The sequence below is a fragment of the Podarcis bocagei genome, assembly GCF_964188305.1.
Source record: "Podarcis bocagei genome assembly, chromosome: 11".
NCBI classification, from domain to species: domain Eukaryota; kingdom Metazoa; phylum Chordata; class Lepidosauria; order Squamata; family Lacertidae; genus Podarcis; species Podarcis bocagei.
In genome coordinates, this window is record NC_138136.1 from 28509492 (window position 1) to 28526447 (window position 16956).

The 16956-nt window shown below is 43.9% G+C and overlaps 1 protein-coding gene and 1 long non-coding RNA gene across 4 annotated transcripts in view; one reads left to right on the forward strand and one right to left on the reverse strand.

The window, feature by feature from the left end:
* SLF1 (SMC5-SMC6 complex localization factor 1) overlaps nt 1-449 on the reverse strand; it is a 37424-nt gene extending 36975 nt beyond the window's left edge. The window contains exon 1 of one of the 3 annotated variants that reach the window (XM_081212369.1): nt 296-449. Coding sequence is in view for 1 of the 3 variants with exons in the window: in XM_081212368.1 (XP_081068494.1) it covers nt 235-291 (57 nt within the window). In the remaining 2 variants the exon portion in view is untranslated. Of the gene's footprint in view, nt 1-234 lie in introns of all 3 variants that reach the window. The other 2 variants (XM_081212371.1, XM_081212368.1) reach the window with 2 other exon arrangements.
* LOC308597008 lies at nt 156-16402 on the forward strand. Its single transcript, XR_014012793.1, has 3 exons — nt 156-268; nt 14772-15466; nt 15504-16402. It is a non-coding gene; the product is annotated as an uncharacterized lncRNA (long non-coding RNA).
* Nucleotides 16403-16956: the final 554 nt, after the last annotated feature.

The window sequence follows — 16956 nt, forward strand, 5'->3', positions numbered from 1 at the left end:
CCGCTACGCTACTCGCGTAACGAGACCCGCCGCCGCGTTCGGAGCGCGGGAAAAAAGGGGGAAAAGAAATCGCAAGCCAGACGTACGGAAAGTGGGGGAAGAGGGGTGGGCTCTCAGGGAGTTTCTGAAGAAGACGCTCCCCACCCCCCACAGATAGATGCAGTTGCAAAAGAAGAGCGTGTCCTACGAGAGCCTCGAGGGCTATGCTGCTGAGCTGAGGAGAGGAGAGCGCACCGTTGCCAACCGGCTCGAAGAACTCCATCTGCCTGTATGTACAGCCCCGCGCGCCATTTACCTCAGGCGATTTCCCCTCAACGTCGCACGGCGCGGCCTCTCAGTACTTGGAGCGTTTCTCCCGCCTTCCTTCCTTCCCGCGTAGGCGCTCGCTCGCTTTCTCTCTTTCGCGCGCGGGAAAAGAGCCTGAGCCGCCTCCTCCGTCTTGGTGGCTCCTCCTCCGGATGTCGGAGCCCGGCCATTCCGAGCCGTGGTTACTGACGCTCGTTTGGTCTCCGGGGCTACCAGGCGCCGAAAGAGGGAGCGGGGCCCGGCCTACCTGGTAAGTGACGTCGGAGTCTGTCAGGGCAGCGGGGCGGGAAAGGGGCTCGGCCCTCCTTTCGACCTCCGAAGCGCCCACCTGCCCGCTGCTGCCACCCTCGCCTTCCGTCCATGGTTCTCCTCAAACGCCGAAGGGAAACGAAGGAGACGGAGAGACTCACTGACAGATGTGTTGTTGTTGTTGTTGTTTGTTATTATATGAGCTTTCTAGCGAATGGGTTCGGCCTTAAAAAGATGCCTCAGGACTGCTTTCTTAGCTGAGGACGGAGTTGGCTGCCCCCCTGGAACTTAGTAGGGCATATTCTGTGCATTTCCTAGTCAAGGTGCCACAGGACTTTTTTTTTTTTTTTTTTTTTTTTTTTTGCTACTACTGCTCCTTGGATAGGTTTTCATCCAAACTAATGTAGTCCCACGCATAGGGGGAGCAGGGGGGCGGTTGCTATAGCCGTAGCCAAAATCAAGTAAGTAAATAAAACTACTTAACTAACTGCCTCCCCCCCCCCAATAACGCTTTCCCCGCTCTAAAAATAAATCCTGGCTATGCCCATGGCAGTCCCCCCCCCCCATCAAGGAAATGAAAATACTTAACTAAAAGAAATTGTAGAAAGTTTGACAGGTTTTTCTGAGCACTTGGTCAAAAGAAAGTACCGTATTTTTCGCTCTATAACACACACCCGACCATAACATGCACGTAGTTTTTAGAGGAGGAAAATCCGTAGGCATGCCACCCGTAGGTGTGGCACAGACATTTTCCCTTACTTTTTAGGAGGAAAAAAGTGAGTGTTATGGTGCAAAAAAACCCGGTAATTTAAAACAGCTTGTTGAAACAATTCATTCCGAATCTGCTAGACAGAAGAGGATGGCAGGTGGGGGGGGGGTCCTGCCCCCCCAACACAAATCCTGGCTATGCCCATGGTCCCAGTTTTGTATATTGTTTAGAAGTTCCTGAGCTTTGGTTTACAGTGGTACCTCTGGTTACAAACTTAAATTGTTCTGGAGGTCCGTTCTTAACCTGAAACCGTTCTTAACCTGAGGTACCACTTTAGCTAATGGGGCCTCCCGCTGCCACGGTGGCACAACTTCTGTTCCCATCCTGGGGCAAAGTTCTTAACCCGAGGTACTACTTCCAGGCTAGCAGAGTCTGTAGAGGTGTTTGTAACCCAAGGTGCCACTGTACTACTTTTCTCCTCTTCCCCACATTGTTCTTCAGTATTAACTCAGGTAGCAGGCTTATGTCCTTGGGAGCAAGACCCATTTTATTCAGTGGGATTTACTTCTGAGTAGAGAAGCACAGGGTTGCACTGTCAAGTTCCGTTGAACTAAATGCATGATGTGATGTGCAGCAAGAGATACAGTGGTACCTCGGGTTACATACACTTCAGGTTACATACGCTTCAGGTTACAGACTCCGCTAACCCAGAAATAGTGCTTCAGGTTAAGAACTTTGCTTCAGGATGAGAACAGAAATCATGCTCCGGCGGCGCGGCAGCAGCAGGAGGCCCCATTAGCTAAAGTGGTGCTTCAGGTTAAGAACAGTTTCAGGTTAAGTACGGACCTCCGGAACGAATTAAGTACTTAACCTGAAGTACCACTGTACTTCAGTTTGGGGGAAATGGATAGTTCTAGATAGCAATTACCTTCAATCTTCTGAATAAAATAAGACCTCATGAGTAACTGTAGTAGACCAGTGTATACTGTTATGAGGTTGGGGCGGGGTCAGTCTGGATGGTACCCTGGGTCCTTTTCCTGTATCTGTGAGGGTAGGATGTATGAGGATGCTTGCCAAACCAGTTTGTTTTTCAATGTAACTTTGACTGGCTACTTAAGTACCATGATTTAGCATATCCAAAGAAGTTGCTCTATGCTACAGAAATAGATGGGTGGGCCTTTTCCCACCCCTCTTATCTTCCAAGTAGGTAGAAGAACAATAGTCAAAAGTTGCTGTGTGAGTGAGCAGGAAACTTTAAGATGGAGAGACATGCCTTCCTTTATGCTGGACTTTGGGGCTCCCCTAGAAACCTAAGGGGAAAGCAAGATCTATGTGAATGTTGCTGTTTCAAGTCTTTCCATCCTATGCTCACACTTTACATAGCTGTAAATAAAACCATATACTGTATCCTAAAGACTCCACGGTCTCTTCCAGTGTGGTGTAGTGGTTAAGAGCGGTAGTCTCGTAATCTGGGGAACCGGGTTCGCGCCTCCGCTCCTCCACATGCAGCTGCTGGGTGACCTTGGGCCAGTCACACTTCTCTGAAGTCTCTCAGCCCCACTCACCTCACAGAGTGTTTGTTGTGGGGGAGGAAGGGAAAGGAGAATGTTAGCCGCTTTGAGACTCCTTCGGGTAGTGATAAAGCGGGATATCAAATCCAAACTCTTCTTCTTCTTCTTCTAACCATCATTCCAAAGAAACTGAACCTGGGTGAGCGCATGAACCCTTGGAGTTTTTGTGGTCTCTCACTGCTTGGAGATTGCGATGGTGTGTAAACAATACGTTCTACATGGCAAAAAAGGCATTTTAGCTTAAAACACATTTTTTTTCTTTATTATTATTTCATAAAATTTATAAACCACTTGATTGTAAGCAACGACACTCAAAGTAGTTTATAAGAAGGATAAAATAAAATCATCAATAAGAAAAAATAACTACAGTATAATTTAAAACTTTCAAAAAGTTGAAATAATAGACTGGAAACAGATTAAAACTTGCATCAACTTACTAAACAACTAGTAGGCTTGTCTAAATAAAAATTATTTTAGCAGGCATCAAAAGGAATACATAGGGTGCCTGCTTGATATCACTAGGCAGGGAGCTCTAAAGTTTTGGTGATGCCACAATAAAAGATCAAGTTCTTGCAGATGTAGAACAGATATTATGTAGCACCTGTAACAGTATCTGTTCTGATGATCGAAGCAGCTGAGTAGGTTAACTGGTCCCAAGTTGTTAAGGGCTTTAAATAATAATAGTAACACCCTGAACTCGGCCAGGTAGCAAATCAGCAACCAGCGCAGATCTCTGAGCACAGGTGTTATAATGCTGACAAGGACTCACTTTTGTCAGCTATCATGCTGCAGCATTCTGCACTAACTGCAGCCTCTGGATCAAGCGCAAGGGAAGCCCCACATAAGAGTGCATTGCAGTAATCCAGTCTTGAAGTAACCAATGCATGAAATACTGTGGCCAGGCTTTCCTGGTACAGCAGTGGCCATAGCTGTCAAACCAATTGCAGCTAGTAAAAGGCAATTCTAGCCACTGAGGCTACCTGAGCCTCCAGTGACAGAGCTGCATCCAGAAACACCCTAAACTGCAAACGTGTTTCTTCAAGGAGTGCAACGCCATCCAGGATGGGCAGTTGACCAATTTCTTGGACAAGGGAACTAGTTACCTACATTGTCTCCATCTTGCCAGGATTCAAGCTCAGCATGTTTTACCTCATCTATCTCACCACTGCATGCAAACAATGGCCCTGGGACTCCACAGCGCCTCCTGATTGTGATGTTATGGAGAAATAGAGTCAAGTGTTATCAGTATACTGATGGCACCTGGCCCCAAAACTCCCAATGACCACTCCCAGAAACTTCATGTAGATATTAAATAGCATTGGAGGAGATAGTGCTCTGTAGCATCCCATAACGTAGCCTGCCAGCCTTTTTTTTCTAAAGTGTTCTCTTTTTTCTTTATAGTAAGGTAAAGGTAAAGGTACCCCTGCCCATACGGGCCAGTTTTGACAGACTCTAGGGTTGTGCGCTCATCTCACTCTAGAGGCCGGGAGCCAGCACTGTCCACAGACACTTCCGGGTCATGTGGCCAACTTGACAAGCTGCATCTGGCAAGCCAGCGCAGCACACGGAACGCCGTTTACCTTCCCGCTAGTAAGCGGTCCCTATTTATCTACTTGCACCCGGGGGTGCTTTCGAACTGCTAGGTTGGCAGGCGCTGGGACCGAGCGACGGAAGCGCACCCCGCCGCGGGGATTCGAACCGCCGACCTTTTGATCGGCAAGTCCTAGGCGCTGAGGTTTTACCCACAGCGCAACCCGCATCCCTCTCTTTATAGTACTATAGCTATATATTTCAAATCCCCACTCCTTTTGTCTTTCCCAACATCATACATCTCTCTATAGAACCTTTCCTTTTTTTCTTTCTATACCTCATAGAACATCCCCCACTCTGAATTGTCCCTCAGCAATCCCTTATCTCTACTATTCCTTCTGTACTTAAGTGATATAAATCCAAGATAAAACTTAAGATACCGTACCTTGTGGGTATACCTTTTGGGCTAGGAACTTTTGCTACCTACTAGAACACAATTAAGCACCATATAGCATGAAGTAAGAGAGCAGATCATAAGCAAAACTATTTTCCTTCTTTTTTTATTAAAATGTTGCATGAACTATAATGTCAGCATATTATTGAAAATTAGTCTTCTTTAGTACTTAGGTGAAAAAGAAAATATGTCCTAAATTCCTGACCGCTTGAGAATGTTACTCTAATACCTTACTCCTTATCACAAGGCAATGCTTTATACTTGTAATCTTGTACTCTCTTTTGACCTACTTACTGTTCTAATCCCTTTCGTTGAAAAGTAATTAACTAAAATAGCTTTACAATGTTCTTATATATGATTTTGTAGCATCCCTGTTGATACATTAATACAGTGAGCTTTCTATGTTAAGTGCTTTCTAATATTTATCCTCTTCAGCCCCACAGTATCCCTGCAAGAGAGGCTATTAATATTAAATGATAGTAACTTGTCCAATCCCACCATATGAATTGTGGCTTTGCTGCAATAGTGTACTGTTCTTATAAAATTTCTTATTGCTAATCAGTTAATTGGATGCTTACAATAAGGTTGATAATAATAGTATTTAGTCTTTGTATCCTTAAAATTGTTCCAGGTATTATGACCCAAAATAAGTATCAGTCTTATTTACAGCTTTGTTTCAGTTCATTCAGTCCATTACCAGTCAGACCTTCCAACAGGATCACACTAGGCACTGTATAATAATAGAAAATTATAGGCCCTCGTCTATGGCTTACAGTCTATGAAGATACAGTTTCAGTTAGTGTAATAGGAGGAATTCTGGATTGTTTTACTTAGAACAAGTATGCTCAAAGTATTGGGGTATGTGGTCCGCATAGAATCATAGCTGTCAAGTGTCCCTTATTTGAAGGGACAGTCGCTTATTCCAGCGCCATGTCCCGCTGCTGTCCCTTATTGATAGATGTCCCTTAAATGTCCCTTAAATGATGTCCCTTAAATTTCAAAGGAAGCAGCTCCTCTCCCTCCCTCCCTCTCTGCCGGCCAGGGAGGAGGGAGGCTCCAACTGTGTTGCTTGGCTGTGTTGCTCACCCAATAAGAAGTCTGAGAACGACTGGGGGGTGGAGCTTGCATGCCTTGTGTGTGGCTAGTTAATGCAAGCTGAGGGTTTTTTTGAATGCTGGACACCATTTTGTTGCACGTGCTGCTGCAAGCTTTGCAGTGCAAAGCCAGACTGGGGAGCCATCTTAAGCTGAGGCTGCATAGGCCTTGTGGTGCATGTGATTCAGATTCTATTCAGTTGAACCTCTGGTTACAAAGTTGGTTAGACAGTGTTCTCGAAGCTACCAGCATGAGTTTGACCAGACTGCAGGAGGACAGGAAGACTGGAGTGGCTGGAACAGGTGAGGCTGCAGGTCCCTTATTTTGGCTGCAGGTCCCTTATTTTCAAGGCTGCTGGCCCCTTATTTTCAAATCTGTAAGTTGACAGCTATGCATAGAATATGCTCATAGAAGTATGTGCTTGCTCCTCACTTGCATGGCACATGCACATACATGTCAATTTAAAATAACAGAGCCATCCAAACCCCTGTGTTGGAGAGAATTTGGTGGCTCTGCCTGGATCCATTGTGCTCCACCAGCAGGGGATTTGTGCCACTATAAAGGTTTCCTTTGTGTGTGCCAAAAATGCTATCAGGGTGTTTATGGGATGAGGAAGAAGTGGAACTGAGCTGTCCAAGGAGCCAGTGGATCCTAAGCTGGTTCACCTACTGACAGTGGGCTCAATCAGTGCTTCTCTGTTGTGCCAGCAAAACCTGGAATGAAACTGTTCACCTTCCATCATGAGCTCTGTTCCACCCAGCCACTACCAGATGGGAGATATGATTGGTCCCTAAGTCCCTTTAAGTTCAATAGGGCTTATTCCAGTTTGAATATGATTGCAGTCTTATTAGTGGCCTTCTATAGTTCCTTCTCTACTTCAGATAGTGTGAAGGCAGAACTACATGTTATATGCTTTTTCACATTCTCTTCTTTTTTCAGCTTTTTAAATGCAAAACAGCCATTTGAAGGGAAGATAAGTACAGGAGAAGTGGAGCTTCTTAATGTTGCAACCTGCTCTGGAATGCCTTTTTAGTAATGAAAAGCAAGCTATATATTTTAAACAAATAACTAAAACTTTTTATTTTTGCTCAATTTTCTCATGGAAATTTTGCCTTCTCAAGTGTTTTTACCCTGCATGAAAAATATATGTGGATGGTCTGTGATTCTACTTTGTTATTTGGTACAGGAGATCAGATGGATGGCTACCTGGTACTCTGCTAGGGTATGTGATGAATGCGGTTAAGTTACACAGCATTGATCCATCTTTTCTATTTCTTTTCATCTGGTCTGGCTCTATGCCTAGGAAGACTGAGCTATGCCAGTTCATTTGTTGTTTGAGTTTTGTTTGCTGTAGTTATATTTGATGAGGCTCAGCTGTGTAGCTGGGAATACTCAGTATGGCAAATTATAAGAACCATATTGCAGAGGACAAGTAATTGATGTATTCACTATTTTACATCCTGAGTTTCCAAAAGGTTGTGTAACAGTTCTCCTCATTTTATTCTCATAATCCTTTCTTATAGGTTAGGCAGAGAAGCTAGTACAATGGTACCTTGGGTTAAGAACTTAATTCGTTCTGGAGTTCCATTCTTAACCTGAAACTGTTCTTAACCTGGGGTACTACTTTAGCTAATGGGGCCTCCCGCTGCCACCGTGCCGCCGCCATGTGATTTCTGTTCTCATCCTGAAGCAAAGTTCTTAACCTGAGGTACTATTTCTGTGTTAGCGGAGTCTGTATCCTGAAGCATCTGTAACACGAAGTGTCTGTAACCCGAGGTACCATTGTACTTGGCCCCAAGTTACCCAGTAGGCTTCATGGTTGAGTGGGGTTTGCTGGGTCTGCCCAGTCCTAGTCAGACACTGTAACTACTAGACCATGCTGGTGTTCCTAGTATAGTAATACTGACCATAGTTATGGGGTGCTCTTACGTTGATCACTGATAGTGGAGACTCAAGTAACCTTTGTAGTGAGGAGTTCCTTCTACCCAATCCAGCTGGTATGCCAACTATACCTGTTCCTGGGCTTCATCACTGTGACCCATACATTGGTAACCTCAAGACTGGAGAATTGTAATATGCTCTGTTTGGGACTACCCTTAAGGTTGGTTTCGAAGCTGTATCTATTGTAAAATGCAGCCAGTAGGGGCAGCCTCTCATGTAACATTGTACTGCTCTTACAGGAGTTGTACCAGTTGCCGGTAAAGTTTTTGCATTGACCTATAACAACTTGGGATTAGGATAGCCAAAGTAATACCTTTCTTCCTGTTACCCTACAGCAGGGATGAGGAAGTTTATGGCTTCACAGACCAGATTGGTCTTGTTGGCCAAATTTGACATGTGGGGTCCGCTCCCACTGTCAATTACTTGAAATCATAATGATCTGGCACTTGGAAGCTCCAAAGTTGAGACTGCAAAGCACCTCACAGGCAGCAATTCACTACTAAAATGAAGCGGGGAGGCATGGGTTTGGCAGGGGCTTCAATGCAAACCCATTGGAGTGATGTCAGGTGATTGATAGGTGGGTATGGTTTTGAGAAACTGGCCTCATGGACCAAATTGGAACGCCTGGCAGGCCAATATTGATTCCCCACCACTGCTTTGGATAACATGACAATCAGGTGGTGAGGCCCTTCTAGTTGTACTGCAACCTCTGTAGGTACACTAGAGCAGTGTTTCCCAACCTTTTTTGGGCAAAGGCACACTTGTTTGATGAAAAAAATCTCGAGGCACACCACCATTACAGCCCCGTGACGTCAGCGCGCAGCGTCACGCCGGGAGGGACGCACGAAAGTGTAAGTTTCAATTTTTTCCCCTCCCCCTTGCCGGGGAACCTCCAAGCTTTGGGGGTGGGGGGGAGGAGGCAGCAAAGCGAGGCAGGAAGGAGAGCGCGGCTTGGCTGGGTGAGCTTTGGCAGGGGCAGGGAATGAGAGCCGCGAGGCGGGCGCTGCAGACGGAGGTGCTGCCCGCTGAGCTCGCAGGCAGCCAGGCAGGCAGATGGGGAGAGCCCCGCGCTGGGTGGCCTCTCCTCGCCGCCGCCGCCCCGCCTCTCGCCGCCCGACTCGCCCGCCTCCCTCCAGGCAACATCTCGCGGCACACCAGGCAACATCTCGCGGCACACTAGTGTGCCACGGAACAGTGGTTGGGAAACACTGCACTAGAGGAAGGACCTTTTTCTGTGATGGTAATAGCAATCAAAACTCTTGAGGAATTAAATTCAGTAGTTTCACTTTGCGGTCTCTGTTTTGAAGTTCAAGTATGGCTACTTGGTCAGTTAATAAGATTTTTGTCCATTGGTCCTTTCATGTAGAGACTGGGTGGTTTGTACTATGTAGAATGTAAAGGGACATTGTTGGCAAATCACATATATCACATTGGAAGATGATCAGATAAATGAATGTGGAGGACATTATTAGGTCCTGTAATATGTTAATTTATCCAGAGTAGACAAATCCAGCATTGTACTTCAAGCATCTGTTGAAGTGGACTATAGTGCTCAAGCATAGTCTTTAAGATGCCATAAGATGCTTTGTTGATTTTGCTGCAACAGACAAATATGGCCACTTCTTTGGAAATTGTTTAAAATGTTTGCTTCTGCTTAAAGAAAGTAGCTTATTTGACTTCCAACTTCTCTAAACAAGTCTGATGCACAAGATTCATACTCTGAAAGGTAAATAGTGACAAGTTCAGTCAAAAGGAAAAGAGTAATAATTTATAAGGGAACCGTAGATAATGATGCCAGCCAGTCGTTTTAAAGTGCATCTATCTCACCTTTAATGAATTAGATTTGTCAACAATGTATGTTTTATGCACTACTTCTAATGAAATGGCATACCAGTAAGGCGGTGTACTTTGAGGTTTCCTCTATCAAAGCTTTTTGCTGTCTTAAAATAGACCTTTTAAATAATAGATACTAAAAACTACATTTAAATAACATTAAGGTTGTGACACAGACACCAAATGACAAACTTCAGGCAATTCAAAGTCTGACATCTTGTCATTAACTCATATTGTTGTTTTTTAAAAAGAATAAGCACAATAGCATGATTTAAGGTTGACTGTCAGCTTAACTTTATATATCTTGGCTTTTGTTATTGGTGTCACAACCTTAATGTCATTTTCACTTAGGCTTTCACATTTCTTTTGCTAAATTCTTAAAGGAAAAATAACTGAATGGCACATCTAAAACACATAAATAGCTTCTTCAATAGCTTATTCTGAGCCTCAAACTAAAAATCTAGAAACTCTATTTTAGGGTGGGGTGCTTCCAGCTAAATTGCCAATGCTTTGTTTGTGTGTCTGCCCCTACCAAGCACAGAAACAGATTCCTATATTTAATTTCCTTCTATTCAAGGCAATTAAGATTTTAAATGTTCATTATTTTAAATATAAGCCCCATTATATAATAACACAACACAGGCATAAGTGCTTAACATTTGTTAGTTGACACATTTTATTTGCCAACCAATTGCACTTTCAATTCTTTTGCATTTGTTTTATGGAAACGTTGTTTATTTAAACTGTATTTGATTAAAATATTTCTGTCTTACCATTCTGCTTTCCCAAAAGCACTCAAGTCAGTTAATGGGATAAAACTCAAAAGATACCTAAAGTACAAAACTCAAACAAATCTATCTATCTATCTATCTATCTATCTATCTATGTATCTATGTATCTATCTATGAATGAAACATTTAGCAAGATCACAAAACCAAAAAGCAGAAAAGCAGGCAAAATTATGAAAAACCACTGCAGCTTCACAGAATCAGGATCATTCTAAAAAGCCTACCTCAAATGCCTTCCAAAATAAGAACATTTTAATGGATCACCAGAAGGCAAGGGGCAGTTTTTCCAAACAAGATCATTGAGTTATTTGGCCTGGGTGTAATGTCCCATGACTCAGCTTCCTCACCTCAGATAGTGAGGGGTCTCAAATCATGGCCTCCTCTGAACAGAACAGAAGATTCATTTAAGAGGAGGCAATCCTTGAGATATCTAGGTCTCGGGCTAATAAGAGCTTTGGAAATGAAATACTTTCAGTATCTGGGTGTATTTAAATCTGGCTTCAGACCTGGTTTTGTTACTGAAGCATTCTTGGTTACCCTGATGGATAACCCCTACTGGGAGAAGGATGGGTGGAGTGTGGCCCTGTTAATTCTGGATTTCTTTGTGGCTTTCAGTTCCATTTACTATAGAATCTGGATAGGCTGGCCGGGGGGTTGGTATGCTATACCTCTGTGGTTATGGTCCTGCCTGGTGGACCAACTCCAGAAGGTGGAATTTGTGTTTTGGAGGTCACTCAGGATTCAGTATTGTCTCTCATGCTGTTCATCACGTACAGGAAATTTTGGATGTAGCTATCGAAAGACTAAAGTAGCAGCAGTACACTGATGACACCAGCATTCAGTTCTTCTTTTATTCATCTGAGTGCTGGTAGATCCAGATTTGAAATGAGAGGTTGTGGCAGCCAAGGCATGCAGCATCTTCCACTTGCAAAGGCAGTTATAACCACTCCTGGTCAGAGGGTGCCTGGCCATGGTTATCCCTGCTCTGGTTAACTTCCAGGTTAGACTACTACTTCAGTGTCTGGGTTACATGAAAATTTCAGTTAGTCCCAAATATAGCTTTTGTAGTTAACTTGAAATAAGTTAAATGGTGGAGCTCCTTGCCCCAAGAAAATCACCATGGCAAATAATTTTGAAATTTCCAAAATGGGATTAGATATCAATACAAAATGATGCTGGTAATTACTAACTAATTATGCCAAACTCTCCCTTTACCTGCCACCATTTTGTCATTGGATCCACCCCTGTACCTTTTGACTGAGGCTCATCAGTTTTGTGACTGTTGGGCTCATGTTTTTCCACCTTCTCAAGTGGGAGGAAATGAGAACCCCTGTTGTAGAGAATTGCTCTTAGAAAATTCAGATATACTTTCTGAATATAACTTTCTATACTATGTCTCTGTAGGAATATTGTTTGTTATATGGTGTGACACTGGAAAGTAATATAAATCAGATTCTTAGGTTGTCTCCCATTCAGATACAGCAGCCTTCTGGTCAGTTTTGTGATCTCATTAGTTGCTTAGCAAATTAAGTGGTGAAGGAAAACTTTAACAAATAGCAGAACTAGAAATATTGGAAATAGTTGTGTTGTTCTAAAAAATAAAATAAAGAATTTTCACCTCCTTGAAGGCAGTGGTGCTGTACATCTTCCATGAGCAAGGGAAGACCCACAATCATATCTGCATGCATGGTGTGAGCCAAAACATTGTTTTGTTTTGTACTCTAGATTTTGTGATTGAGCTGTGGCAGCTGGCATCATGTGTGGCTTGTATTACTTGGTGGTAAAGGACTTGAAAGCATATGCTGTAGCTCATGGGTAGGCAAACTAAGGCCTGGGGGCCGGATCTGGCCCAATTGCCTTCTAAATCCGGCCTGCAGACAGTCCAGGAATCAGTGTGTTTTTACATGAGTACATAGAATGTGTTCTTTTATTTAAAATGTATCTCTGAGTTATTTATGTGGCCTGTCCAGTGTTTTTACATGAGTAGAATGTGTGCTTTTATTTAAAATGCATCTCTGGGTTATTTGTGGGGCATAGGAATTAGTTCATTTCCTGCCTGCCGCCAGAAAATGTAGTCCGGCCCCCCACAAGGTCTGAGGGACAGTGGACCGGCCCCCTGCTCAAAAAGCTTGCTGACCTCTGCTGTAGCTGTACACAGAGAGAGCATTTTCTGTAAGCTCTACCCTCAGGTGGCTGACACTCTGCTTCTTTGCACCCCAGGTTGCACCCAGATACCAGAACTTTGTTTTTCAAGAGTTAGTAATACTGTGGATTTCAATTAGAGAACAATTCAGTTCCCACAAATAATCTCTTCCATTCTGCCTCTCCATATTATGCATTTGCTAGCAATGATGTGTGTCATTTGGGGAGGGGGCACAATGCTATCATATCATCCCTCAGCACTATTGGTGAGGCAGGTATTAGGATTGAGCAAAGTATAGAGTTTGTAAAATATTTTATGGTTTCTCTCTTGAAAACGTAAGTTTCTGAAATTATTTCTGATCTTCCCCTTTCTTATAAATTTTTATATATGATGTTTCTTTCATTCTGTAGTTTTTTTTCTGTGCAACTCATTTTATTTGGTCTTACTTTTTAAAATACAGTCCCAGTTGTTTACCTACTAATCCCATGAATCTACATTAAACAAGCAGTTTATATCAAACTCCTGGCAGCCTTGGTTTAAAATTAAAATACATGATTTACTGTTGAAGTTGTCAAGACTGGAAATAATATTTGTCCAGCTGGACAGCTTTCTTTTGTACTTACTAAATGAAAGTTGAGATTCTGTCTCCTCCATGAAAGCTTCTGTGTCAAGAAGGTAATTTGGACAGTTTGTGCCTTGACAAGGATTATTAAAATCAGATGGAGTGAAGGGAAGTGAGTGTGAGAGAGCAAAATTGACACTGACACTCTCTATTATTTGTGGCTAAGATCGTGATGCCTAGGTTGATAGATTTTAAATGTTAGATTTATTCAGACACATTAAGCAGTGAACACAGTACAACTGAATTACAGTTGGGTTCTCAAACACTAGGAGATGTACTCTTTGTTTTAAAAAGTCAATTTCAGTAGTTGCGAGTTGATATAAACCCATAGTCCATGTTCCTTCTCTATATCATAACTAGTAGCAGAAATGTCAAAGGAAGTGAAACTGATGATTACATAGTGTAATGTGTATGGGTTGCTCGTGCGTAAGTTGCCGCCTCTCCAGGCTTTGTTGCCTTGCTAAACCTTTCAGTCTGGGCAGCCCTTCACTTCATGGCTGCCTCAGTCGCTAGCAGAATCCGTCAGTGTGCCAGTGTGGTGTAGTGGTTAAGAGCGGTAGTCACGTAATCTGGGGAACCGGGTTCGCGTCTCCGCTCCTCCACATGCAGCTGCTGGGTGACCTTGGGCTAGTCACACTTCTCTGAAGTCTCTCAGCCCCACTCACCTCACAGAGTGTTTGTTGTGGGGGAGGAAGGGAAAGGAGAATGTTAGCCGCTTTGAGACTCCTGAAGGGGAGTGAAAGGCGGGATATCAAATCCAAACTCTTCTCTTCTTCTTCTTCAGTGGGCGTTTCTTAAATCTTTTCCAACATAAAAGTTGTTTGACACCCAGTCTCCTCCTACTCTCTCTGCGCGGAAGTCTTTTGCACAGGGTGGGCGTGGGTAGCGGAGGACCTGTGCTCTCCCCGCTGGTGTCTGGTGAAGAGTCCTGGAGCCCTCTCGCCGATTCCCCCATCAGCCCCTCTATATCCCTGGTGTTGCGCTGATTTGCTTCCCCATCTGCGGAGCTGCCTCTCTCCCTCCTGGGCCCTTCTCCAGCATCATTTGAGAGCCTTCCCTCCGCCTCTAGCTCCGATGTCAGTTCCCTAACACATAGGGAAGGAAATTATGATAGTTTCTTTTTCTGCTTATGTATTCTGTGAGGAATTTGGAATACAAAAATTCATGAATCTGAATATTATGATATCGTGTTCAATAGTAAAGGACCAAAGAAGAAATATGAGACAGAAACTAAAGAGGCCGCTGAATGCATGCAGCTGCTTATGCATGTGCACTGGGGTTCTATGGATTCTCTGTTGTAGCTGTAGCTCCCTGTGCTGCATCACAGGCTGCCCCAGAGTCTCCCAAGTTTTTCTATAGCAGTTTTTGGCTGGAGGAGATACAAAGGTCTATAGCAGGAAGTGGGGAGGATTGGCTCAGGAGTTCTGAAGTGCATGCAGAAACTTTGGGCCATTTTCACTGCTGCAGCTCTATTGGCTCAAAGGACTCGTATGTGTGTATGTCTTCCTTTTCCTCTCTTGTACCCTCCAGCTCCACACACTCTCAAAATCTGCTTCAGAGGTATGGGAGACCCTGTGTAGCAGATTCTGGGAGCACAGGGGAGAGAAGGAAACAGAAGTCACATTGCATCAGCAGAATCCTTGCTGGCCCAGCACTGAATGGCACCCTTCATCTCTTCAAACTATTCCCATGCAGAAGAAGGAAGTTTTAAAATCAAGCTACTTACTTTGTGTGATTTTAAGGAATTGTTCATAAATATGAATAAAATTTAAATATGATACTTTATGATTATAATGTACAAAGTAGTTAATTGTTTCATTATTCATTGAAAAAGTTACAGGAGGGTGCCATTTGAGGCAACGAGGGCTTGATAACGATAAAGAATCGTCTTACCACATATGTTCCCACTCAGCTGCTTCAATCTGTGGATGGGCGTTTACAGGTGCCACATAGTTGTCTGAGACATGGGCCTATACAATAATAGGAGGAGTGCAAGGATCTCTTCTTCAACCTTTCTTTCTGTTTGGTTTCAGAGATGTTAATAAGGAATGATTTCAACACTGAAAACTTAGTCCAGCAGAATATAACATAAGGGGACACTTTTTCTAAAAAATACAGTGGTACCTCTGGTTACGTACTTAATTTGTTCCGGAGGTCCGTTTTTAACCTGAAACTGTTCTTAACCTGAAGCACCACTTTAGCTAATGAGGCCTCCTGCTGCTGCCGTACTGCCGTCATGCGATTTCTGTTCTCATCCTGAAGCAAAGTTCTTAACCCAAGGTATTTTTTCTGGGTTAGCGGAGTCTGTAACCTGAAGCATATGTAACCTGAAGCGTATGTAACCCGAGGTACCACTGTACAATTTCAGATATAATATCAGGGATTAGTTGATAGATGACAGAGCTTCATACTGTGGTCAGGAATTGGCAGCCATAGTTTAGTATGATCATACTTGCCGGTAAAGTGGTATGTTGAAGACATTATTAATAAATCTGGCTAGACAAACAGTAGCTTTTAAAATAGTTGAAGGTGATATGATAGATAACATTGCCTTTGGTGCATATGCTCAAGTATATTGTCTCATTGTTTCTAATAAAACAGATTTTGAAGCATTCCAGAAATCTACAAAATGTGAGTGTACTGTTGGCAGTGATGCCTCTACCATACCACTGGTCAACACTCCGAGAATGCTGTCATCTCCAGCCTAAAATAACAACTTCTAAAGATCCTCAGAGTTTTAATGGGCATGCTAATTTGGTACCTATTGTTCTATGTTCGCTGCACTTCACTGAATTATAACCTGCCAAGCCTTTCTTTTAACATTCCTGGGATTGTGGACAAAGCCATAATACCTTATTTTGATTCAGTTTCTTATATCCAGTCACAGAGCTGTCCTGTGCTTAAAAAAGAGCAGATAGTTTTACAAATCTGCATCTATCCTAATTTAGCCTCCTTTGTTACTTCTTGCCACTTCTTATCTCTTGCCATTTTTAAAATATTGGAAGCTGACGTGAACCTGCAGATGGCAACAGGGTGTAAATGTAAATTGATACATCTTATTAGGTCTCCTTTGGATGATTGTGCCAGAGCATGAGCTGATTCTGACGTTACTTTTGTACTTTGCTTCCTGTTGCTAAATATAAAATAAATGCTTGTCCCATCAAGTACCGTATTTTTCGCCCCATAGGATGCACTTTTCCCCCTCCAAAAATGAAGGGGAAACGTGTGTGTGTCCTATGGGGTGAATGCAGGCTTTCGCTGAAGCCTGGAGAGTGAGAGGGGTCGGTGCGCACCGACCCCTCTCGCTCTCCAGGCTTCGCGCAGCTCTCCACAAGGCGCAGGAGCCCGGCGCTGGGCTCCCGCGGCGAGTTGCCTGCATGCCGAAGGCTGGGCGCGCTGAGCTCAGCACGCCCAGACTTCACACAGCTCTCCGCAAGGCGTGGGAGCCCTGCACTGGGCTCCTGCGGCTTGCGGAGAGTTGCCTGCATGCCGAAGGCTGGGCGTGCTGAGCTCAGCATGCCCAGGCTTCGTGCAGCTCTCCGCAAGGCGCGGGAGCCCGCGCCAGGCTCCCACGGCTTGCGGAGAGTTGCCTGTTCTGGGGGCTGGGGTCGGGGGAAGCTCGGGCTTCCCCCGCCCCAGCCCTGTGCCTGGGGGGAAAAATTATTTTCCCCCCTTTATTTCCCCCCCAAAAAACTAGGTGCGCCTTATGGGGTGG